At 38.1% G+C, this 25,525-nt stretch overlaps 1 protein-coding gene across 1 annotated transcript in view; it reads left to right on the plus strand.

Annotated features, from left to right (window-relative positions):
* The first annotated feature begins 703 nt into the window (after window positions 1-703).
* LOC126248847 (E3 ubiquitin-protein ligase HERC2) overlaps window positions 704-25,525 on the plus strand; it is an 851,297-nt gene continuing 826,475 nt past the window's right edge. The window contains exons 1-3 of the mRNA XM_049950269.1: window positions 704-800; window positions 14,731-14,852; window positions 23,217-23,434. Coding sequence (XP_049806226.1) covers window positions 23,251-23,434 — 184 coding nt within the window. The 5' untranslated portion in view covers window positions 704-800; window positions 14,731-14,852; window positions 23,217-23,250. The remainder of the gene's footprint in view (window positions 801-14,730; window positions 14,853-23,216; window positions 23,435-25,525) is intronic.

The raw sequence follows: 25,525 nt of genomic DNA on the forward strand, positions 1-25,525 counted from the left end.
TATGTTGTTAAAGTGTTTTTTCTATTGGTGGATCTTGATTCTTGGACGAACGTCTATTGTGGAATTCGGCACTACCACATTTTTCGGCAGAGAATCGCCTATAACAAGAAATGGGCATATAGGAGTTAAGGCAGTCACATTTTTCCACTTCCCGCAGTCCATAGGTGAATAAGTCGTACAGTGGTAAGTACTGTGTGCTATTATCTCAACATTGGTGTTTATGGTACGGATGTAGAACATAACTATCATTGGCGCTCGATAGTATTTCAAGCGGGGTATAAAAACATTTGTATTTATCTGCTCAGTTCTGGTAAACTACTTCTTAAAGCAGTTTCAGTACTGTGGTCCTACTGTTTCAAATTGTGATTCAATAAAGTTTCATTATGCCTTTGGATTATTTTAGAAGCCTGAACTGATCCAGTAACATATAAGCACGTATTGCAGTTAGTTGTGCGTGTACTATTAGTGCCTTCGTACAGTCCATTTCAGTCACTTAAAGCTCATGCAAGATGCACTTTTCACACTTTATGAGTAACAAACTTTTTCTTGTAACAATGTAAAAACCAATTGATCTGGCGTATATTTTATGTACGAGAGTGCTATACCCTTTGGTTCAGTTATCGTGTTGCCGGTAGAAATAATCTTTGGTTAGCATAAACATGTTAGTTTGACAGTGGTGCGTAGAGTTGTGGATAATGTAGTTGTTCATATGTTTTAGTTGTCCCACGCAAATATTAGAAATGTGTTGTTCCGATCAGATGATCTGTCATTGTACCAATGATAGAGTTCATTAATAATAGGTAAACATAAGCTGATTCGGAATTTTAAATAGTTCCTCGCGTTGTTTGTTTTGCTACGCTAGCTAAATTTTGCGCATAAAAAGAAAAAAAAAAAAGGAAGTCAACATTGTTAAATAGTGTGTTATTTCATTCACTTTACTGTATCTGTTAATAGCTTCTCGACCTTAATTTCTCGATCGTTATTGTGCTCCTCCAGCATCATTAACACTTCGTTTCCACATTATTTTATGCTTAGGTTTTAGTTCTTTGTGTTACTAATGTGCGTCACTGAAGCTTCTGTGATTTGCTTATATATATATACTCTTTTTGGTTTTAATGTACTTGATTTTCCGTGCCATTTTGGACAGATGCAGTTGACATTGTTTTATGGCCCGTTGTAGTTGCAATCTGTGCAATATTTCTTGTACATTATCGAACTGAATGCATGTGTATTTCAAGTTGTTAGATTTTTAGGCATAGAGCACTTGTTCATTTGCAGCTTCATATTTACTAGGCGCAGTATTATTTGGTTTTCATTGCTGTTTTAATATTACTTCAGAGGGTCTGGAAAATTTGTTTTTTGTATATATTACTAATTTTACAATTTTGTTCATTGTTAAATGTACTGTATAATGAAGGCATTTGTTGTTACTACCCCCACATTTCCGAGTTATGTAGTTTTTGTTGACACTTGTATTTCACTGAGAAATAAAGTGATGGAGCCAATCAATATTTGTTCATGTGATTATGATAATGAGACTGACTCTATGGTGGTGTTATGATTGCATTTACATGGGATGTAACTCATTCTGCAGTTGTATACGCTCCAGTGATCACACTGTGTCGTCGTGTTCTAACTCTTAACTTTAAGCATTAAAGTTTGGAATGGACTCGACAATATTTTTTTTATCACTATGTATGTTCAGAGTTCTTATCTTGAGAAGTAGAGGAAAACTTGTAACAGAGTATTTGCTCTGTTTATTGAACAGTTTGAAGTGCTCCTTGGAATGAGTTGAGCAATAAAGGACTTATACAATTGTTTTGTGATTCTACATGTTTCCTGTTATCTACCTTACATGTTGTAGGCTGCATTGTGGGGAACTAATTATTTAATGGACATCTATGGCAGTGATCTTTTTTTTTTGTTACTGAGAAGACTGCGATGTAGAGTTAGTCTTGTAAAGGCTACCTACAGAATATATTAAGTAACTTGAAACATAGATGTTGCAAGTATTTTACTAGTGTGTAGAGAAATTGTATTAGGATGAACATTTACTAAGTTTCTGCAAAATTCTTTTACAAGAAGACACTGTGTGCTTTTCCCATCTCATTATTCATTGTGCAATTTGTCAATGCTAGTGATGCCATTGCTGGAGAAAGGAAACTATTGGACAGCTCATTTTATCAGATTAATTTTTCATTGTATCCTTATCGTAAATGGGTTAACAACATTCCTAGACAATGTCTTCCCCTGCACAATGCGGAAATGTTCTCAGCTTATCTTCGTCTCACGTAGGTTTTTCTGGTGATATCTTTCATGGACTTGTTGTTTTCAAGTTTATGTATTACTGTAAAATTGTGTCCTTTGCCCTTATGTTCTCATTTTTGAGACTGTCAGACATAACGCAGAAGTACTTTGTTTATTTGGATATGGCACGAATAGCAAATTTGCATGTGCATGACACAAACTTTGATTCTAGTGTTTTTCTTTGTGCACAGCCCACATTTATTGTGTTTAAACATGTATTCTGTGAAGGGTGTAAGTTTTTAAGTTCTGTTTAAACACGGACCTCTCTCTCTCTATGTTTGAATACATCAGTGCATCTTGGTAAAATCTCAGTTTAATTTTTTTTTCTTTTTTTTTCTTAATACATTCCCATTGACAGTATTATCTTTGTTTTCTATATTGTAGCAGCTTAGTTGGTACCAGTCTGGGAAGAAACCTGGACAATAAGGTGCATTCCTAATACACTACAAGCATATGTGGAAGGTTCAGGTTTTTGTCCAGATAGTTAGGTTCTCGTAGTTTTTGTTTAGAATCGTTAGTGTTTTCACCCCTTGTGGAAATCAAGGATCTATGCTGCCTTAATGACCTACATCACAGGGCCGTGAACCCTAACGGAGCTTATAACACTGAAATATTATTACCTTCAAGAGTTGCTAATAGTGTTTTGGGGGCTTAGTTCCTTAGAGTCTAAGGCATATTAAGTGTAATTTCCAAGATGAGTATGTAGATTCAGTGTCAACCTTGTCCTGAACTTTGAAAATTAAAGACAGTTTTTTATGGGGAGAATGACAGTAATATGCAAATATAATATGATCAGTCAAGCGAAAGGAGGCATGATATGAGGCTTTTATATAAAAAAAAGTACAAGGGCATCATCAGGAGAGCCCCCACGGAAGAGTTACAGAGCTGTTCTTGTACTCCATATAATAAAAATGTGACAAATAGGGTGAGCAATAATCTATGACTGTGACTGTGGATGACATTGTGCTGTAGCGTATGGGAAAGTGTTATTGAGTGGCTGTAGGGCAATACAGGGCTACGTAGAATTTCTATTTGGAGACGAGTAGGGAAACAGCCTGTAATGTTTGAATAGAGTATTAATGGTATTCTTGACACATGTATAGGTGTGACAGTGCAAAGCGATGTGAAATGGAACAAGCACATGAGGTCAGTGGTAGGGAAGACAAATGGTCAACTATGGTGTATTGGGAAAATTACAGGTTGTGTGTAGGTCATCCATAAAGACGACTACGTATAGATGTTCTTTACCAAAAGCGCTGTTGAGAAAGTTTAGAGAACAGTTATTTGCAACACTAGAACAATTCTTCTGCCACCAATGTGCATTCTGCATAAGGACTGTGAAGACAAGATGAGAGAAATTAGGGCTTTTACAGAGGCATATAGGCAGTCATTTTCCCTTGCTTCGTTAGTGAGTGGAACAGGAAAGGGAATTACTATTGGTACAAGGTACCCTCCACCATGCCCAGTATGGTATTTTCCCCTTACATCTCTTCTCTTGACTGGTTGAGTACTGGCAACATTAACTCTTTATACCATAACTATTTGAATGGCAGTCTGGAATGAGCAAAAGCATATTAATGTGTGAGCTACTCTTGCTACTGAACCACTTGACTTTAAACATTTGTTGATGAAAGAGAGATTGCAGACCTTGCACTGAAAATTAATACTGGGAGAGTGTAGACTGAGGGAAGTAATTAGAGTTGTACATCAAGATACACATTATTTATGAGGGTGTCATTATAAAACAGATATTGTTTTATATACAGTTAACTCATACTTCAATAAATCCGTATTTTGCTTTCCACAATATTATGAGTTATTGTATCACTTTTTGTACATCTGAGTGTGCTATAGATAGTATGTCATGTGAAGGAAAGGATATGAAAATGACTTAAATTATTATTTGAAGATGACTCCAGACATGACTTCAAGAAACCACACAATCGAAGAAAGCATTATTAATGAAGATGTGTACCCCAGTAAAAAGAGGTAATTTCAAGTTCATCAGTCTCCTGAAGGAATGTCTTACTGTTTAATAACAGTCTTTACTTTGGCTTAAATTAATGACCACGTCAACATAAGTACATTCTGGTGGATATGGCTTGTTTGTCAGTATAATGACATAATGCATAAAGGCATTACTGTCATTGAATAAGTGTAGGATAAAAATAAAATTGTTTTGTTGCCAAATTATGTTTAAACCTAGTAAATGCTTACTCTTTAAGTGTGCACACAGGCTGAAAAAATAAATAGTTAGTATACTACAGACCTAAATTTTTACTTAATGTCTCTTATTGTCTGTGTTTTCCTTGTGTATTTATTTAAAATACATCCCCAACTTGTAATAACCTAATATTTTGTGTTTATTACATTCTTTATGCCAGTCATACACAAAGTGCTTGTGGTCCCACTAGTTGTGGTGCTTCAGATTCACTGCAACCAGGTTAGACATAGCTGCTATGACTTGTTTAATTACAAGAACATGTAAATATGGTATGAAGAAATATCTTTGCAACAGTGCAAATACACTTTTAATGGAATAATAAGATAAAAAGGAAGAAGAAACTCATTCATTACCACATTGGGACTGCATACAGAAAGGTGTTTTTTATTTTTATTTATTTTTTTTTTTTAATCACTGAATATAATACATTATTTTTGAATCAACAGAAGTGTCCAATTCCAACCGTCTGCTTTGACCCGTGACATAATGGTGTTGTGATGTGTGACGCCACTGCAGCGCAGAGTTTTTGAGTTCATTATGTTTGTAGGTGGTGTGTTGTTGCACTTGATCGTGCCCTCTGGTGATGGATGAGGACATGCTGAGTTTAACATGTAACATTTTGAGCTTTGATTGTCATCGTGCTAATGTGGTTTTGAGTTTAGGTAGTTGGTGTGGTAACGTGGGTTGTGGAAGTGTTTTCAGTGAGGTATTAAGCTTTTTCTTATGTGCCTGGCGTTTTTGTTAGGTCTGATTAGTTTGGTGTGTGTTGTGCGGAAAGAAGTCTAATTTTTTGGTTGCATTTTTGTTAGCTGTGAATATGACAGTGATTTCAAAAGTGTATCATTACATTCTGAAGTGGATGATGATATGATGTCTGACACACAGTTTCTGCAGATGTTCGGTGTTATTGCTGCATATGTTGGGTATGACACCTAAAATATTGTTTATGAAACTGGCGAGAGTTCCGGCGGCTCGGCCCAGTGACGTGTGTGTAGCATTGTTGGCACGCACCGTATGGTACGTCAGTTGCGTTTTAATTTAATTGATGTAGTGAACGTATAGCTCAAGGGAAATGTCTGATACCTGTGGTTTAATGGTGTGGTGAAATGTTGTAATTTAGTTTTTTTACGTTATTTGTTTTGAGATGTTGCGATGTTTTTGGTGTAGCTTGCCCCCATCCTAAACTCCAATTCTTTGCCACACGGGGTAGATGCGTGGTCTGAAATGTGTTGTCACAGCCCGCACGGCTGCCCCTGTCGGGTGTTCGAGTCCTCCATTGGGCATGGGTGTGTGTGTTGTCCTTAGCGTAAGTTAGATTAAGTAGCGTGTAAGGTTAGGGACTGATTACTCTGCAGTTTGGTCCCATAAGATCTTATCACAAATTTACAAATTTTTCCCAATTTTCTGCGAATGTCCTGATAGTTCCATTTTGTTTTGGAGTGAGATGTTATTGTATCATTTTTATTTTTGTCCATGTTTGTTGCCATGTGTATGTAGTGACGTCATTGTTGTCATTTTGTATATGCTGGAAGTAGCCATTTACCCCATATCGATGATGTCATGGGTCAAAGTAGACGGTTGGAATCGGATGCTTTTGTAATGCTTTATTGTTATATTATTGCTGGAAGAGAATGTGGTTCTGTGTATTTTATTTTGAGTTCAGAAGCAAAGGGCAGTTTTACAGAATAGTGTGTACACTGTGCGTTCCTCTAAAGTCAAATCTAAAAATGAGCTGAAATGATTAAGTTGGCAATTGTGCATGTATGTTGTTTTTATGTACAAATGGAGTTGATCCTAAATGGCATTAGGGCATTATAGTAGAGGCTGACAATAACCTTGCTGTGTTGTCAGTAATTCGTCAGCTGTTGTAGATTTTCATAATAATATGTATTGAAATGGTGGTTGTATGTTATACAATTGTTATTGAAGTATGCTGTGTGACAAGGCACTGTTAATAGGTTTTGAGAGATAGAAAGACATAGTGTGTGATAAGATTGATAGCTAACTGAAGAATGACTACCTGATTATCAGATAGTGAAACCATGGGTTCTGTTCCCTGAATCAGACAGAAGCCAGAAAACTCAATTGGACTGGAGGGAAGTAGAGGAGGATAGCTGTGGGCCAAGAACATCATACATCTCATGAATATCTTTTGAACCATATTTTGGTCACTCTGTCTCCACCCCTTTTCCCCCGCGCTCTAGTTCAATAATTGCTGTAAATAGGATTGCACATAAGTGAGTTACTGCTGTTATATTGAACGATAGCAGTTTGTAATAGTGCCTGTATAGTCAGCATAAATTAATAAACAAAATCATAGTCAGTGCCATAGTCAGGCAATGAGCATTGGTGGCAGATGCATGAACCCCTAATTGCTATCCTTGGCATGCTCCTAGTGGTGGTGGTTGTCATTGTCTTCTTCTGGTCTGAACTGTCAAAAGTGTTTCTTGCCATATGGATGACTGATGAATGCTTCTACAGCGTCTGGATGAAGGAAGGAAGAGGGTGAAATCCAGTGCCAGAACCATGCCACGGGGAGTAGCGTTCTTAATGTCCCCATCTGATGGATGGATGGATCATCACCCACAGTGTCACATGCACTTACTCCATGAGCTACTGTGGAGGGGTTTGTGGATTAACACAGTGCATTGGTGCAAAATCTGGTGATCAATAACCTCTCCTTCCCTTTTCTGCTAAATATTAGCAATGAACATTTCTTCCACCGCCAGAATTAAAATCGGCAGCCTTCAAGTTGAGTGCTGCTACATAGCTGTGCATTATCAATCTCAGGTACAAAGGTGGTTAATGAACAAAGTAATTTCCAGAAATGACAGATAATTGAAGCAGTTAAGTTTTGAAGCAGTACATACATTCACAATTGGTTGAATATGTAATACTCTTTATTGCTTGTGTTTGTAGAGTTTTAGCTATGGAAAAAATTTCAACCAACCTAAATAGATATAAGAAAAGTGAATGATAGTTTTCACAATTAACAATTCAACCATATGTGGATAAGCAATTGGTTTCATGATTAGGCTCATAAGACCCTCCATAAATATTGTAATGAAAAATGCACTATATTCTAGGCAAGAGTCTAAAAACAGCAGTTCGCACAATTACATACACAGGTTGATTCACAAAGATATGCAAATATTTAATATGTTATTTTACGAGTAAAACTAAAGAAAAAAGTTAATATAAACATAGGTCTGCAAATGTTTAGTTACGGAGTTATGGTTGATAAAAGATTTCTGTTGAAATTTAGCAACTTCGCTAATATGAAGGTTAAAGTAAAGCACCATTTCCATTTATTTTGTTGTTACTGGTCTGGTGAATGTAATAAAGTATGTCCCAGACGTGTACCTGCAATAGTTTTCCAGAACAATGAGAGAAGCAAATATTATTATACAAGTAAATTCGTTTACTTTCCATTAAGAATGTAGAAATGCTTATGTCATTGTTGGCAACCATTAGTGAGTTGTTTCAGTCATTTCATAACCTTGAAACAAGTTAGTTTTCTGTATTGTTCAGTGAAAGAACATAATAACAACAGTGTATTTAAGTGAAACCACATAGTAACTGTTGTAATTTGTAGATTATTTATGAAATAGGGATGCTTTTCAAATTTACGACAGAGGAATACGCTGATATGGTGTTTCTTTATGGCTAATGTGATGGTAATGCTACGGCTGCAGTTAACGAATATCATTTACGTTACCAACTCCGAGTATTCCGAATGCACGAACCATTAGCAGTGTATTTCGAATGTTATGAGAGACAGGTTCTCTGCCTAGCATTCATAATTAGTACAAACACCCAATACTTGAAGCGAGCCCGCTTACCAGTACATGATGTATCTCTCAACAAATAGGCATTTCACAATGTAACAAAGTACAAAATAATGTGTATCCTTACCATAAACAAAAAGTGCATCATTTACATCTGGGAGATCCTGCCCTTCACTTGGAGTTGTGCAACTGGTTAAACACGAATCGGTGATTACATAAATACATTTTATTTACTGATACGGCGCAGTTTACTCAAGATGGTATAAACAGTTTACATAACGAGCATGTATGGTCTGAAGCAAACCCACATGCAACAGTGCAACGCAATTTCCAACAGCGATTTAGCATAAACGTTTGGTATTGTTTAAGCAACACACACTTTATTGGGCATCTAACTGGCGAGATTTACTTACAATTCCTTCAAGAAGAAATGCCCCGCTTTCTCCAAGATGTTCTGCTTGCTACGTGATTGCAAATGTATTTTCAACCTGATGGTGCGCCTCCAAATTTCACCAACACTGTTACTACACATTTAAAGGAACATTTTCCTCAGAAATGGATTGGTCATAGTGCTACTCTTCTGTGGCCACCCAGATTGCCCGATTTTACATGAATGGATTTTTGTGTATGGGGCTGGGTGAAAGACATATTTTATGAGGACAAAGTTAGTACATGTGAGGCATTACTTCTTCGCATTATGAATGCAATAGACAAAATTAAGAACAACCCTGTGGAACTGAAATGAGCAACAAAATCTGTTCATACATGTGCAGCTAAATGCATTGAACTCAGTGGAGACATTTTTGAACATTTATTGTGAATGTATTGTGAAATTGTATGTACACTGTACAACTTCCTTAACGCTGAGCTTTGTTTTTTGTTTAATATGAATCCACTTGTGCTATGGTATTAATAAAAGCAGATTATCTGACACATTCATACGGTTTCACAAGTCCGTCTTGATCACACAGATTTCTTATAATTTAATACCGGTTTCGGCACACTGCCATCCTCAGATGATTAAAATATTCTGATGTAAATCATCAAGTTAAACATGTGAGTACATGGTATGTACATACCAGAATATTTTAATCATCTGAGGATGGCAGTGTGCCGAAACCGGTAATAAATTATAAGAAATCTGTGTGATCAAGACGGACTTGTGAAAATAGATTGCGGATTCATTTACAGACTTTGTCTTCAATTAATACATACAGTTTTTGTTAACATTATTACCGTCATTTTCCCAAAATTAAATTCCCTAAAAATTCTGTTGAAAATTTTGTGCAATTGTCTGGAATTTAAAAAACAAATTGGACCAAACAGTTAATGAATTAAAAATTTTATGAAATTACGTCTTTGCTTCTCTGGATGTTGTGGAAAACTACTACAGATACACATCTGGGACATGTTTTATTAGATTCACAAGATCAATAACAACAAAATAAATGAAAATCGTGCTTTGCTTTAACCTCGTACAGTTTTACGATGGCTTCATACTAACCAAGTTTGCTAAATTTCAGGTAAAATCTTTATTAGCTGTAATTTCATAACTAAACATTTGCGGACCTATGTTTATATGAACTTTTTCCTTTAGTTTTACTTTTAGAATAACATATTAAAATATTTGCATATCTTCGTGAATCACCCTGTATCTGCAGAAAGAATAAAAGGAATTTAGGTGTGGATGGTAGTTATAAAGTTTTAATTAAAACAGTGAGAAAGTTGGTGTGATGAATGGTAGCTGGCTCTTACGATACAGCATCAATAGTGTCCTGCTAGACAGTGTCACGTCATTTAAATATCTGGGCATAATGTTGCGAAGCGATATGAAATGGAACAAGCATGTGAAGATTGTGATAGGGAAGGCAGATGATTAACTTTGGTTTATTGGGAGAATTTTAGGAAAGTATAGTTCATCTATAAAGTAGACCACATGTAGGGTGCTAATGCTACTATTCTGGAGTACTATATGAGTGTTTGGGATCTGCACCAGGTCAGATTAAAAGAAGACATTGAAGCAGTTCAGAGGTGAGCTACTGAATTTGTTACTGATAGGTTCGATTAGTGTGCAAGTGCTACAGGTAAGCTTCGGGAGCTGAAGTGGGAATCCCTGGAAGGAAGAAGACACTCATTTTGAAGAACACTGTTGAGAAAGTTCAGAGAACTGGCATTTGAAGCTGACTGCAGAACAATTGTACATACATTCTGCACGAGGACCACGAAGATAAGATATGAGAAATTAGGGCTCATATGGAGGCATATAGATAGTCATTTTTCCCTTGCTTTGTCGGTGAGTGGAACAGGAAAGGAAATGAGTAGTAGTTGTGCAGGGTACCCTCTGCAATGCACCATATGGTATCTAGATGCAGATGTAGAAAAATAGACTTACACAATGAATTTTGTTTGGTTGTTTGCACTTATGTCTTCAGTGCTGGTACACATTGAAATCCCCATGCCTCAGTACTGAAGCGAGTTGCTAGAGAAGCTGAAACTAAATATCACAGCCCATACCCATTGTATCACAGTAACAAAAAGTTAATTACATGACTTTATTTTTTATGTAATTAATTAATTAATTTTTGAAGTGATGATTAAAACTGTATGACCTCCTCATCATGTGTAGCTAATTGTGAAACAAAATTGTCCTTAATAAGTTGGCAGGGGTGACCACTGTAATTGTTAAAGTGTTACCTGACTGAGAGTTTATAATGTGCTTGCTTACCATGCTATGTAACTAGTTAGATCTTAGTATTATGAAGTAGAGTCCCAAAAAATCTCTAGCGATGCACTGTTGTTCAACTGTAAATGTGCTGCTGATGTGTGAAATCTGTAGCCTTCCGCTCTCTCTTCACTAGGCATGATAGAGCATTCGACTGCACTTTATATCCCAGGGGCCCCAGTCAGACAAATTGCATTGCAATTAAGTCTTTCATAGCGGCAGTTAGGTCTATTAATATTCACTCATGACCAATATAACTAGTTCCAGAGAGAACACTTCTGTTGCTGTGGCAAACTGAGCTCTCTGAAGTGTTATATGCATATTGTGTTGATGTGACATTCGAGTGCGTGATTGACATTGAGGTCAGACCATGAGTGTTGGAAGAATGAGACACTTTATCTCCAAGGTTGTGTAGGCCATGGCTGTTTCACATTCCATCAGATCAAGTGTGTTCTGTGAGTATCTTGCTTTGGGGAACGTTGATGACACCAGTCATTTGGTCATCAATGTATTCATGACAATCGTCACTATCACTTATCATGAATTTTAACAACAGACAGATGAACCATAGTGCAATAATTCACTCATGAATGTGATGGCAGACAACGTGTTAACCACTATAGCAGCCAGAACTAACAATTTGCCATGGGGTACAAAACCTGCCGCTTCACATGTGGCCAGCCGCTGTGGCCGAGCGGTTCTAGATGCTTAGTCTGGAACCGCACTGCTGCTACGGTCCCAGGTTGAAATCCTGCCTGGAGCATCGATGTGTGTGATGTCCTTAGGTTAGTTAGGTTTAAGTAGTTCTAAGTCTAGGGGACTGATGGATGACCTCAGGTGTTAAGTTTGAGCTTCACATGTGGACATTTGTTTACCACATTGCACAGGGCATAAAATTACCATTAGCATAGGAACATTACTACTGGATGCTCACAGCGTGGCAAAACATCACCTGGACTCATGAGAAATGTGATACACATTAGTACGTCCTGGGGATGGGGTACGAGTACATTGAGAACACTGTGAGGCAATGCATCGCACTTGTGAAGAGGGCAACATTCAGGTGGGTGGTCGGGTTATTCTCATGTGGATGTTTTGTGTGGGCTGGAAAGAGGCCTCTGACATGACTGTCATTGTCTCTCACCAGTGAATTACCTGGGAACCTACTCTCTCTCTCTCTCTCTCTGTGTGTGTGTGTGTGTGTGTGTGTGTGTGGTGTGTGTGTGTGTGTGTGTGTGTGTGTGTGTGTGTTTTTTTTTTGTCATCAGGGCAGAAGGATTGCTATATACTAGTAGGTAGGTGTATCTAATTTAGTTGGTAATAACTGTTGTTTTAAACTTTAAACTACATTAGTAAAACTCAGCAAGTGTAGTTTTGATTAATTCTTTCATGGTTAGTGTGGATGAAGTTTAAATAGCTCACCCAGTGCTACTATTAAGCCACACCATATTGAATTTGGGTTGGAAAGAAACATTTTCTGTAAAGGGTAATAGTAATGACCACAACTAGGTTTTAAATTCAGTACAGTGCATCATTAATGAGAATAATGGCGAAACATATTTGGTAGACACAAATAAAGAATTCAGTTGCAAAAGATGGATTTTTTTAATCATATGATATAGCATTATTCAAGTAGCAACAGAGAACAAATGGCTGCAAAATTGACAGTATTAATGAGATTAACTGCTGGAAGACTTTGGTTGTAGAATAATTTGTTTGTTATATCATTGAGACTACATAACCGCACATTTGTTAGATCAGTTGTAACTATAAATCCAAATGACAAAACTCTTTCCATAGTAAATTATTTATAATCCACACGCACGTACGCAAAGAGCATGCCTACCAAAACTGATATTTTAGTTGCCTTTAGTTTTGTTCCTTAATTTCTGGTGTACATTGTAATTTTTATCACCAACAGTTTATTGTAATAATCATGGATAACAGTTGTTATTTTCCTGTTATAATTGACCTGCTAGCTGATTCTTTCCTTTGTGTTTACATATTAAATTTAATGGTATCCGTACGTAAGATATTTAACCATGAAGAGTTCATCATTTTGTTATCTTGGTTTCTTACAAGTTATTACACAGAGTATTTCAGTTTGTAATATTGTGCAAGTTTTGTCCAGATGATGTATACACACTGGTATCCAAAATTATAGCAACAAACTGCTACTTCCGTGTCCCGTGTCTAATTCACGATACAGTCATACAAACAGTCAACTGATGTCATTAAGATCATGTTCTGCACAGAAGATGGCATTCTGATCAAAGAGCAACCACACCAGCAATAACTTCAGGGCACCTATCAAGTGTGACAGTGTGTGCAGGATAGTCCCACATCCACAATCACTGTGTGCACAGTCACAGACGGTGCAATATGGCGCAAAGAAGACACCTACAGACTTTCTGCTGTGGAGGGCCATAGAAATAATGAAAGATGGAGATTAGCAAACTGATATGGCCTGATGGCTTAATGTGAATCATTCTGTTCTTTCTCGGATGAGGTGACAATTTACAGAGACTGAAACTGTATTCCAGAGACCAGGACAAGGCCGACCATGTGTGACATCAGAAAGAGTGGACCATTATTTGGCTCTAAGGGCACAATGGTAACACCTTAGTACTGTGCTGCAACTGGCATCTGACCTTGCAACATCCACTGCATGTGTCGTATCGAGGCAATCGGTGTACAGAAGGCTTCAACAGAGTGGCCTTTATTGTCAAAGACCTGCTGTCTGTTTACCTCTGGCATGTCTTCACACAAGGGAATGTCTGTAGAGTGGAACTGTTGATGTGCCACCTGGCTGGTCGAATGGTGGGCCAATGTTCTTTTCACAGATGAGTCCCGATGTGGTCTGGAGAGTGATTCTAGACAAGTTCGCATTTGGAGGGCATGTGGAACACTTGACCACTCAAACACTTCTTTATGAAATTGTACGGGTGAATCAGCAAGGTGTACTAGATGTCAGACACCATGAGGAGATCTTGGGATCCATTGTGCAGTTGTTGCAAGGTACTGTGGGCCCAGACTTTGTATTGATGGACAATAACGCTTGACCTCATAGAGCATGGGTGGTTGATGTTTTCTTGGAAATGGGAGATATTGCACGCATGGCATGGCCTGCTTGCTTTCCCAGTTTGAATCCCATAGAACATGTGTGGGATGCACCAGGGAGACGGGTTGCATCACGTCAGTATCCACCAATCACTCTCCAATACTTGTGAGTAGCTCTGCAGGAAGAATGGGCATTACTGCCTCAACATGAGATTGATGACATCATTCACAGCATATCTCGGCGTCGTCAGGGCTGTATTGGTGCCAGAGGTGGTCATAACCCATACTGAGCACATTAATCAGTTGTCAGAATATGTGTGCAAATCCGTTAAGTTGGAAAACAATGAAGAACATTTTTGTCTACCATTATACGTGTTGCAGTTGATTACATTCTGTATTCTTTGCATTGTTTCTACTTTACTATCACCTGTTATATACTATTTTGTGGCAAAATAAATGCAACCCTGCAAAGTTTCTGTTTGTTGCTTTAATTTTGGACAGCAGTGTAGATTGCACTGTGGAATAATTAAATTTTTTCCTCTGCTCTATACTTTCTATCTGTTCAAATGAATTGGTGGTGTCATATTTGCGATATCTTATTTTTTCCTCCAACTGTTTGTATGTCACAGGTTTGCACCACATCCAGAAATGAACGAAAAATTAGAAGAATTATGGTCATTTAATTGGTCTCCTACCCTGTGCACCATTTGCACATTTTTGAACTTCTGTTAATAATTACTGACTTTAACAGGTAAATCATCTTTGGAGTAAATTTTTACTAATTTTGTAATTATGTTCTTTGGCTCCGTCTTTTAATGACCGAAAAATGTATTGATTAACATTTTAAACTGTATGACTGATGCATCAGTTACAAGCATTCACATGTATAATTACATGGCACTTGCAAGATATAAATTTATGCTATCTACACACAAGGAATACTCAACTTTTTATTTGATTAAGATGCCATTAGAAAGATAGGTCACCTGGACGAGTATTTCTTTTTTATTTTTATTTTTTTATTTTTTATTTTTTTAAAGGGTAGAGTGTTGATGGAAGTGTATTGGTGTGGGGGATATGTGTTTGATGGAACTCAGCTTTCTGACAGAGAAAAACCATAAAATGAGAGATTTTATAAGAAAGTTAAAAACAAGACAAATTTTGTAAGAAGTGGTCTCTCTCTCTCTCTCTCTCTCTCTCTCTCTCTCTCTCTCTCTCTCTCTCTCTCTCTCTCTCTCTCTCTCTAGGTCTTGTTTGTGTTCTATCGTCTGTGTAATTTCTCAATTAGACAGCAAGTTGTAACCGTTTTTATTCTGCCCAGGACTTTGCATTATCAACTGTTTATTGTAATGATCATGGATGACAGCTGTTATTTTCAGTTGATTGTTTTGTTATTTTCTCAATATACTGTTGTTAGATAGTACTTGCAAAATATTCTTAGCTGCCCTTAATACGCCAGTGATCAGTGACTCTAAATAGTCTGCTAAGTGCTGATTATCTGCAACTTTTCTTGAAGTTAAAAAAGTTGTTTCACAAGCTGCGACACTGTCACGAATAAAACAATGACCCGTATATACAATAAGTTTCCTCTAATTTACGTCTATGCTCACAAACTTTTTGTTAACAGATTACCTGTTTTGGCCTATAATGACCATCATCAGATCTGTTTTATAAAAACAAAGTCCTAATGTACTGCGGCCATAGTGGCATCGTCAAATGTTAAATGCAGAATCAGCACAAGCATCCTCAAGTATATATATGCCCGAGTCATGTTGTCAGTAGCACTGACTTTGTTTGTATAAAGCAGATCTGGTGGTGGTCATTATAGACCGAAACCGATATTCTGTTAACAAAAAGTTTGTGACCATAGATGTAAATTAAAGGAAACTTAAAAGTTGTTTCCTTAGCAGTAGTTGGATTAAACAGGTTCCATGAGTGTAAACTGTATTGATGGATGTAGAAGCACCTTATATATGTACATTAAAGTTTTTGATGGGTAGATTCCTCACTTGAAAATAAAGGTGTCTGAGCTTAGATTCAAGGGGAGCAGAGAATGAAAGAATAACCCTTGTGAAAAGAAAAATGTAACTTTGTTGTCACATAAAATAAACTGAAATAAATGTGGACTGTTTGAGTGTGCACGTCTGCGAAATCAAAATCTGCTGGATTACATTCAGTTCGGTGTTGTTCCACCATGTGCATTATAATCTGCTTAGATCCTGCTTGGAATGCTGTCGACTAGGTGGCTGAGATATTCCCAATGTTCAGTGAGGGCCTTCCTGAGGTCTCACACAGTATGTGTAAGAGGAGGTGCAGGAAGAGGGGGTGTCCTGCAATGACACACTGTAAATTTCAACTGGTCCCATGTGTCGTGTTGGGTTCATGTCATCAGATACTTCAGGCCATTCCAATCTACATCTACACTTCACATGCCACTTTGTGGTGTGTGATGATAGTACTTTGTGTACCACAGTCACTTCTTCTCTTTCCTGCTCCAATCGCAAATAGTTCGTGGGAAAAACAATTAGCTGGTAAGCCTCTGTGTGGGCTCAAATCTATCTAATTTTATCTTCATGGGCTTTTCGTGAGATGTACATAGGAGGAAGCAATATATTTGTTCCTCTTCTAGGAATGTACAGTCTCACAATTTTAACAGTAAACGGCAAACTGCCTCCCTTGCAGTGTTTGCCACTAGCATTGGAATTGGTTGATCATCTCCATGATGCATTCATGCATACTAAATGAACATGTAACAGACCATGCTGCTCTTCTTTGGATCATACCTATTTCCTCTATCAATCCTGTGTGGAATGGATCCCAAACTGATCAGCAGTATTTGAGTACTGGTTGGATATGGGTTTTGCAAGCTACCTGCTTTGTTGCTGGACTATATTTCCCAAGGATTCTTCCAACGAATCTCAGTCTGGCATCTGCCTTTCTTGTGATTAGTTTCATGTGGTTGTTACAATTTAAATAGTTCCGTACGCATACTCCTAGATTTTTTATGGAAGTAAATGCTTCCGGTGATGGTACTGCAATTGTGTTATCATCCAGTAATGGGTCTTTGTGTCTACTTATACTCAGTACACTACATTTATGTTAAGGGTCAGTTGCCACCCATGCACCAAGTGTTGATCCTTTGCAGGTGTTCCTGAATTTTGCTACCATTGTCAAGCATTGCAACTTCTCTGTATACAACAGCATCCTCTGTGAAAAGCCTCAGAGATCTTCCAGTATTGTCTACAATGTCATTCATATGTATTATGAAAAGTAACAGACCTATAACATACCCATGGGGTACATCTGAAGTAACTTTTACATCCGAAGACTTCTTTCCATTCAGAATAACATGCTGTCTTCTGTTTGGTAGAAGCTCTTCAGTGCAGTCACACAATTGGTCAGACATTCCATATTTTGTTCATTAGGCAGCAATGTGGGGCTGTATTGAATGCCTTCTGGAAGTTGAGGAACATGGTATCTATCTGTGCGCATGTATCAACTGCTTTCTGGGTCTCATGGACGAACAGGGCAAGTTAGGTCCCACACGATCATTGTTGTTGGAGCCCATGTTGATTTCTACAGTGGAGGTTTTGGTCTCTAGAAATGTCATAATATGCAAGCATAAAACATGTTCTAAAATTCTACCACTGACGGATATCAGAGATATAGGCCTATAGTCTTTTGTGTTTGTTCAACAACCCTTCTTGTAAACAGGAATGATCTGTGCTTTTTTTCCAATCATCAGGAACCCTTTGTTCCACGAGAGAGCTATGGCCCACTGCTGCTAGAAGAGGGGAAGTTCTTTTGCATACTCTGTGTAGAACTGTATTGGTATCCTGTCAGATCCAGTGGCCATCCCTCTGTTGAGTGATTTCAGATGCTCTTTTGTTATTCATGCAATGATTTAAATGTGGTACTACTATGCAGACTTCCTTTGTGAAACAGTTTTGGAAAAACACAATTAGTATTTCAGCTTGTTCTGTGTTGTCCTCTGTTTCAATGCCATTATGGTCAGAGTGTATCTGGACAGATGGCTGTGGTCTGTTTACTAATCTAACATGAGACTGAAACTTTTTAGGATTTTCTGTCCAACAGTTAACAGAATTTTACTTTGGAATTTGTTGAACACTTCACGCATGTGTCTCTTTATGCTTATTTTGGCTTGATTTAATTTTTGTTTGTATGTGAGGCTTTGGCTTTGCCTAAATTTGTGTGAAGCTCTCTCTGCTTTCATAGCAGTTACCTGACATGGCTGTCGGACTGTGGTGGGTCTTTTCTATCCCCACAACTTTACTTGGCATGTAAGTATTTAAAGTGTATTGTACAATGCTCTTGACCTTTGTTCTTTGATACTCAACATTGTTTGAGTGGGGATGAAAATTTCATGCTAACTGCTCAGGTAACCTGAAAAATGTGTCTTATCACTCTTGTTAAGCAGAAATTGCTTCCTACCTTTCTTTGTATTCCTATTTACAGCTGTATTCAGTCATGCTGTAACAGCCTAATGATCACTGATTCCCTGTTCTGCGCTAACTGAGTTGAAAGGTTTGGGTCTGTTTGCCACCAACAGATCTCTATGTTGTTACCGTCACGAGTGAGTTCTGTGACTAACTGCTCCAAGTAATTTTCAGATAAGGCATTGAAAACAGTTTCACATGATTCTCTGTCCCTTCTAACTGCCCTACTGACTTGAGTCCCACAGTCTATAGCTGGCAAGTTAAAATATCCATCTAAAACTGTAACACAACCAGTAAATTTACTCAAAATATTCTCCAAGTTTCCCGCAAATGTTCCACCATATCTACTGCTGAGGTAGGGAGTCTATAAAAGCATCTGAAGACTATGTTTGACCCACATTTAATGCTTGTTTTCACCGAAATTATTTCACGCTCCGAATCTCTGCTAATCTCACTAGATACTATTGTACTTTTTATGCTTATAAACACACCTCTACCTCCAGCATTCAATTTATCTTTGCAAAGTACATTCCGATCAGAATTTAGTATTTCATTGCTGTTGACATCTGGTTTCAGCTAGCTTTCTGTGCCAAGTACTATTAGGGCATTGTGATCATTTATAAGTGAGGCTAGTTCCAGGACCTTTCTATAGATGCTCCTGCAGTTAAATAATACTATATTAACAAACTGCTACAAAGAATGCTACCCTTTCTTGAGTTGGACACACCTTGTCTGGCATGTGGAGAGGTTTCTCTATTTTTTGAAAACCAGCATGTGCATGCCATGTTTACTCTGCTACCCTAGTTGCCACTTCCTGTGCATAGTGCATGCCTGATCTAACAAGGGGGCGGGAGGGTCCTGCAATTCTCCACCCAATAGCAAAGGTCAAGAAATCGACGTGCAAGATTGCTACAGAATCGTCTGAGCCTCTGGTTTAAACCTTCCACTTGACTTTGAACTAGAGGACCATGATCAGTTCTGAGAACGGTGCTTCAAAACGATAGCTTTCCTTCCACACCCCAGTCGAGGCTAACTGTCTTCACCAAATCTGCCAGCTGCCTGTAACAACCAAGGATGGGCTTTGAACTCAGGAGGCAGGTACCATTTGTGCCTACATGAGACATGAGTGGCAGCTGGGTGCACCCATAATACTCATTTTCTGCTGGCAGAACCTCTTCCACATCTCGTATGGGATTTGCAGCAAGCATACAGAGTGGATACAGTCCAATATATCCCTGAGAGGCAAGCACACAGAGTGGATACTGGTCGATATATCCCTGAGAGGCTCCATCACCTTCCTAACATTGGAGCTCCCAGTAACAAGCAATCCCACCCTCTGTGCATATCCATACCTCTCAGAAAGATTGGCCACAGGCCCAACAGGCGAGGTTGTGTCATGCTGGTTCAGATGTACTTTCAGCAGTAGGCAGTACCTCAAACCTGTTTTTAAGGTTTGTGACTGGTAATCACTCTTGCCTTCCACCCAGATATTCACGACCCCACCACTGTTCACCAATCACTGTCAGGTAAGTGTTGACCAATCAAAAGGTGGGAATTGACACGAGCAACAGCATCAGAGATCTCAGATGATGCTGTAGACTTCAGAGGTGCCAAAGCAGTTGTAGTAGGTACCCTGACACCACTGCACCTCAGGACAGAAGCATGAGGCCTTTCAACCATGACCACCAAAGCTTACATCTGTTTAAGGACAGTGCCCAATTTCTGCTGCGTCTGTACACAATGGGCACAGTCCCTATCCATCTTTAATCAATTTCTGTGTCTACCACAGGTACTGTAACATTAACCCAAGAAGTTAAACTCATTCAACACAGTGATTGAAAAATACACAAACTCTTACAACAAAATAAGTAGCACTACTAGAACAGCTAAATAAACAGTTACTGTTCAGTTTTACACAGAAGCACGTAAGATTGCCACTAAACTAAACACTGTATACAATCTGTACAAACAAGAAGCTGCTGCTGCTGCTGAACTCTGCTCTGACTTGAGACTGAAGGTCTACTTTCATTTGATTCCTGTCTCCAAAAGGAAGGTGTTTGATATGGATGTGGTGTGTTTGTGTGTTCCTCTGTTGCACACTGGGCTTTCATAATCCTAAGTCGATCCATTCACTGGAAGCCTTGCAGTGTGTTGGCTCATGTAGTGATACAGAGTTGTTCTAGTACCCTAATTCTTCCCTTATAACCATAATTAAACATTATCACAGTGTCACAAACACACAGGCATAGAGTTTTCATTCCTACAAAGACATTTTTTGGTATGCAGGTCCAAATGACATTATTGAAAGACTCATTTGGGTTTTGTGTTCGACCATGGAGAAATTTGGAAAGGAGGTCAGGATGAGCTAACTCTCGGATTTAATAGCTTCCATCACTGCAAGTGGTATGCTATTTTTGTGCCTAAATTATTCCTCTGTACCCACCGCCTGAGCTTTGCGGTATTTCCACCATGAATCAACACCAGGTAGGCAAAGACCAGGTATACGTGTATCACCTGTGGATAATTTGTAGAAAAATGTGGCCTAAACTGCTCTTTTCATCCCTTGTAGGTCATGTGTACTGTTTCTTATTGCCATTCCATTATATTACTGGAGTTCATCAATGTTTTTGTCTTTAAATCTTCCTTTACCTCTTAACACGAACATTAACATGAATTCAAGGAATAAATAGGTGGAAACCACAGCCTTCTAGATAGAATAGTTCCATAGATAGAGATACTTAAGGAAGTCAGTGCAGAATGACTGGATTTTCTTACCATTGCACTATTAACTTTGAAATAGTAAAAACTACACTTCCAAGTGGAATTAATCAACAAATGATGCATCAAATTATTCAGGAGAGATCAAATGTTATTAAGAGATGAGATCGGAAAATGTCACTTTTTGACCAATTTCACAACATTTACTCCCCTTAAGTGTTATGCGTTTCAAAATTTCATCATCAGGGTGAGGATTAAAATCAAACTTTAGTACAGAGCTCATGAAAGTGAGCACATAGACTGAATACAATACAAATCTTATCTCATGTAGGCATATTGACAGTGTCATTGTCTATTTGAATAGAACCAGTGCCAAACTATTCAAATAGACAACGGCACTGTCAAATATGCCTACACGAGATGAGATTTATATTGCATTCAGTCTATGTGCTCACTTTTGTGAGCATTGTATTAAATTTTGATTTCAGTCTGATAATGAAATTTTGAAACGCTTAATAAAGAATTGTGCGATCAAGACCTTTCTATATTTCAAAGTTGTTCCAAATCTGAATGGTTGCCTGCCTCTACCATAGTTTCTCTATCAGGTAATGAGAATTACCAAAATAGATGCTATACAGTGCTAGTGTGTGTCAGTCAGAGTTTACAGGCTCAGTCAGTGCGTACTGTTAGTAGGTATTCATGTCTCATGAACTTCTGCACCTTAGCTGATATGTTACTTGAAGTGGGGTATGTTTTAAGATTGATTAAAGAGCTGAGTCTCAGCTGCTCAAAAAATCTTAACCATAACATATTTACAAGTGTGGATGAGCAGTCCATCTTGCTGAAACTGGATTACATCTAATGGAGATCTTTCAGCAATATGGAGATACTGATTAGTACTGACAGTACTCTCAATATGATGTAGCACAAAACAGAAACCTTACTACTTCACACTGATGTTGGCACTGCGTGGTTCAAACTGGGCTTTGTGATGTGTGTAAACATGCAGTGGTCCAGTTCTTGTCACATAAAAATACAGAAAAAGCATGGCATACTTATTGGGCTGTAACCCATGGACTCGAGTCAAAGTTTGGAGGATCACTGCTGTTATATACAGGTCCTTCTATGTGCGATTGTTGCTAGTTAAGTATTTTCCTCCCCTTTTGAAACATGCTGCACATTATTGCATGCAGTCTGCTCAAGTCATCCAATTTTCATTACCTTGTGAACCAGACATATATTGTTCTAGGTGTGATGTTATGTCCTACAACAGCTTGCTGCACTGAATGGCCACCCTGTAAAAATCCTGCAGTCCTGTCCTTAATTCAATGTGCTGTGTGCTGTGCTGCATTTCTGTGGCTTTGGTTAGTTCACAAGTGTGTCTGCAGTGTGTCATGTTTTATGAAGTCTGTGTGAGGGCCCATCGATGCTACAACCCACATAACTCACGGTTTCTGTCTATCAGGCTACATTATTGTATGAGCTTTTTAAACAAGAAATTTGATACTTTGAGTAAGGCTTATATGAGTCAGAATGATCTCTAAAGTTGTGACGTACTTGATAAGCCTTTAATTATGAAAGCCACAGGCAACAGACAAAAAGTGACAAATATATCTGCATGCTAAAACTGTAATATGTTTTAAGATTTACATTTGGCTTGAAGTGTAGTTTCTCTAAATATTTACATTAATTGAGGTAATGCATGTAGTAATGTCAGTAACATGAAGAGCATTTAAATGGGTTATATGAATTTTGATGTTCTTGGTCAGTGTTATAGGCCCCATACAAATGAGGCTATGAAGAATAGCGGTTTCAGAGTTCTGTTCTCCAATGTTTCATTTGAAATTAAATACTGAATTCAGATTGTGTTATACTGTGTAACTTCATATCCTGTTAAAATTTAATGTGTAGTATGATTTATAATTAACTACATTTTACAGATATTGCCTTCTGATTTGGTTCCAAGCAAGTGAGATGATGGATGTTATATTTCGAACACAAGGCCGCTTGGATAACAAGTGGCTTAAAACTGACCTACAACAAGCATTTACTCCCGAAGGTCTCTCCCAGCTGTGGAATGAGCTCATTAAGGATGGTGAGGTGGCTGGCTCTTTCAGTGATGGACTGCTCAACTCTGTTGGAGTCATGGCTAGAAAAGGCAAGTTTTTTTTTTTTTTTTTATAAATAAAGTATCTACAACATTTGACTTTTATGTGTAATTCATTTCCTAATACTCAGACTATATAGTCATGCAGCAACAAACGGAAAAATTATGGTTTTAGGGTATTATGTGAATTTCAGCAAAGCAATTTATATTGGAAAAATCCAGATTTGCTTGTGTAGCAACATTTATCAATGTTGCAGTGTTGAAATATTACTGTAATGCCAAGACAACATATGCACACTTAAGATTGTTGTTATTGGTAATCGCAGTGCACAGAACTTCAAAGTGTTTACTCGATTTTCCATTAATTCGGCCATGTGTGTTAATGCAGTTGGAGAATTAGTGAAGTGTTCGCATGTGTGACTACCATACCATTCGGTCCCAGCTAGGACATGTTTTCAACATCTTGGGAATCCACTTGGTGGAAGCCAGAATCACAGTATGTGAATGTTCCTGCAGAATGCAGGGCTTTCAAGTATTCAGACTAGGAAATGTTATTCTGGCAATCTACTCTCCATAAGATAAGGAGCTCACAATGTGCAAACCAAGCTGTTATTTGAGTTTGTGGCAATAAACAGTGAGTAAGTTAATTTCAGATTCCTTCACCAGCAGGCCTTAACACACTTAAAAAAAGTAATCAGTGCTATTGTCACATTGAACTCTAAAATATCTGTTTTGCTAACACTACTTCCACTTTTAACCTCAAGTGAAATGAAGTAGTCTCAACATTTATGGAGATAAACTTACTGGGCAAAATATTAGTCCCCCCCCCCCCCTCCTTTTAAAAAAAAAAACCACACTGGTTGCTTCGGAGTGCTGTAGATGGTATGGAACTGGTACTAGTCATCATATGACCCTCCACCACTGACATAAGTGGCACGTATGTGCCAGTCCATTTTGTGGAATCAGAGCACTAAGATGGATTGACATGGAGGCATAACAGAATGACACAAATAAGCTGTAATGTTTGGAAATTCCCATGACAACACTGTGAATGAAATCAATAGATTTGTTGGTGTTTCTTAACCAATAGGGACTGAAGTTGCATTTCACCTCTTGTCGATGAGAATCAGTTTTAAACCTGATAAGAATGGCTGCTGTTGGTGAATGCAGGTCCACCTCGACCGAATTCCACATGAACACTTTGGAGGGAACTGCACATATGGACATTTTGAGTCAGGTATCGTGTGAATGGCAATTGCTCACAGAAGAACGTATTGTTGCACATCTTAAATGACCAAACAACACAGAAATCGCACCGTAACTGATTGTAGGTGTGTTGTGTGGTCCAGCAAGTTGCAGTTTTGCCTCTTTACAAATGTTACGAGGCATAAAGTGCACTGATGACCCCGTGAGATGTTTAACCCCAGTGTGTGGAGAGTGTAATTCAGCCTGCTGATGTTTCGAGGGTGCTATTTGGACCAATACATGGACCTGCTCATTCGGGTTACCACAAATATGAACCAGAATGTTTATTTCAACATGATTAGCATCCAGGTGTTACCCTTTCTTCTGTAGCTTCTTGGTGAGTTTGCTCAGGACACTAATCTCTTCCAAGATGACAGTAGTTGTGTTCAAAGGGCTGAATGCATACATTCCTGATTTAATGAACTCTGAGCCACTGCATCTCAAATAACTCATTAAATCCTCAATCTCAGTAATAATTTTTTGTCCAGTGTGCTGATGAGGAGGATGTAGTTTAAAACAGGTGACATTTGAAAATGTGGGATTTTAGAAGAGACAAGGAAGGTAACTTGTAAATCCGAGATAAGGGAAGCTCAGACTGCTAACAGATCTGGTACTATTGTACAATTGTTTTTATTTCTGCTCGGCGATCACAGTAATATTCTTTTAATTGTGACTAGTTTTGACTTACAGTTTCTGAAGGTGGCCAGTGTATGTCCGAAACTGGTCATGATTATAATTGTATTTCTGTGTTTGTATCTAGCACAAATAAAAAGAACTGTACAGTTTGTCTATCACTTTTCTCCATGAACATTTTTTCCCTGAATAGCTGCAACTAAGATTAATTAGGTAGTAGGACATCCAAATAATGATGAAACACACATTTTGGGGAAAAGGACC

The sequence above is a fragment of the Schistocerca nitens genome, chromosome 3, assembly GCF_023898315.1.
Source record: "Schistocerca nitens isolate TAMUIC-IGC-003100 chromosome 3, iqSchNite1.1, whole genome shotgun sequence".
Classification (NCBI taxonomy): domain Eukaryota; kingdom Metazoa; phylum Arthropoda; class Insecta; order Orthoptera; family Acrididae; genus Schistocerca; species Schistocerca nitens.